The sequence below is a fragment of the Lipotes vexillifer genome, unplaced genomic scaffold (assembly GCF_000442215.2).
Source record: "Lipotes vexillifer unplaced genomic scaffold, Lipotes_vexillifer_v1.1 scaffold444, whole genome shotgun sequence".
Taxonomy (NCBI): domain Eukaryota; kingdom Metazoa; phylum Chordata; class Mammalia; order Artiodactyla; family Lipotidae; genus Lipotes; species Lipotes vexillifer.
The window spans coordinates 1,953,284-1,954,320 of NW_006793488.1; the positions used below are offsets into that span (position 1 = coordinate 1,953,284).

The 1,037-nt window shown below is 54.1% G+C and overlaps 1 protein-coding gene across 1 annotated transcript in view; it reads right to left on the reverse strand.

Annotated features, from left to right (window-relative positions):
• The window catches only part of SSR1 (signal sequence receptor subunit 1), a 19,681-nt gene extending 19,494 nt beyond the window's left edge, over window positions 1-187 (reverse strand). The window contains exon 1 of the mRNA XM_007466384.1: window positions 22-187. Coding sequence (XP_007466446.1) covers window positions 22-100 — 79 coding nt within the window. The 5' untranslated portion in view covers window positions 101-187. The remainder of the gene's footprint in view (window positions 1-21) is intronic.
• Between the last annotated feature and the right edge of the window lie 850 nt (window positions 188-1,037).

Below are 1,037 nucleotides of genomic sequence, written 5' to 3' on the forward strand. Positions count from 1 at the left end.
CACCCACTCCCCTCGCCTCACCTCCAGGGCGGCCTCGGAGCAAGAGAGTGGCGGGTAACACCAGCAGGAGAAGCAGCAGCAGGCGGGAGAGGGACTTCATGGCGCGGCCGCTCCAGCGTGGAGGCCCCGTCCACAACGACTCTCGGTGGCTCCGGCGGTAATGGCGTTACTCTTCATCCGGGCTCCGGGCGGGGAGGAGTGGGGCACGTACCACGCACGGCCTTCGCCACGCCCCCTCCCCTGGCAGAGAAACGCCGCCAACGTGGCTGCTGGGCTCGAAGCCTGGGGAAGCTGGGCGGCCCCTGGAGTCACGTGGTCGGCCCCTGGAGTCACGTTGCAGGCCCTTGGAGTCACGTTGCAGACCCCTGGAGTCACGTGACCGGTTGCTAGGGCCTCTGAGGTTCCCGCGAGAGTCCGCCTCAGTTACAGTCGCGGGCTGGTGACCTGAGATTTGCCTTTCGCCCCGCCCTCCATCCCTCCCTCCCTCCAATTAATTAGCGTCGTTAGTGGTTACTTTATTTGAATGACGATCCGCCGGGTGACCGGCGCAATAAAGTCTTCGTGTAATTTTAAATAGTGGCCTTATAAGGAGCGTGAACTGCCAGTGTGTGGCACTGAAAAGCAAGCATATGTTTTGGAATATATATAACAGTTAAAGAAAAAAAAAACCCACAGCATAAAAAATATACAGTGGAAACTCTTGTCCCCCCTCCCTCTGCAGACACCCTCACCCACAGTTAAACAGTGACAGTTCTTAACTTCTTACCTGACATTCCAGAGCTATAAGTCACCTAGAATAGGGCCTGGAATAGAGTAAGCATTTAAGAAACACAGAATGGGGGCGGCAATGGCTGGACACTTTCCTTCTCATCTAGTGTGCATTTCGGGTTGCTGCCAGTAATCTGGTATGTCATGCAATTAAACAATGTGAATTCCAGGTACTGTTGCGCTAGACCAGCGTGAGATGTCATACGAATGATGAAACAAATAAGCTAACACATGGTGTGCTTACTATTGCCAATTCCTGTCATTTAATC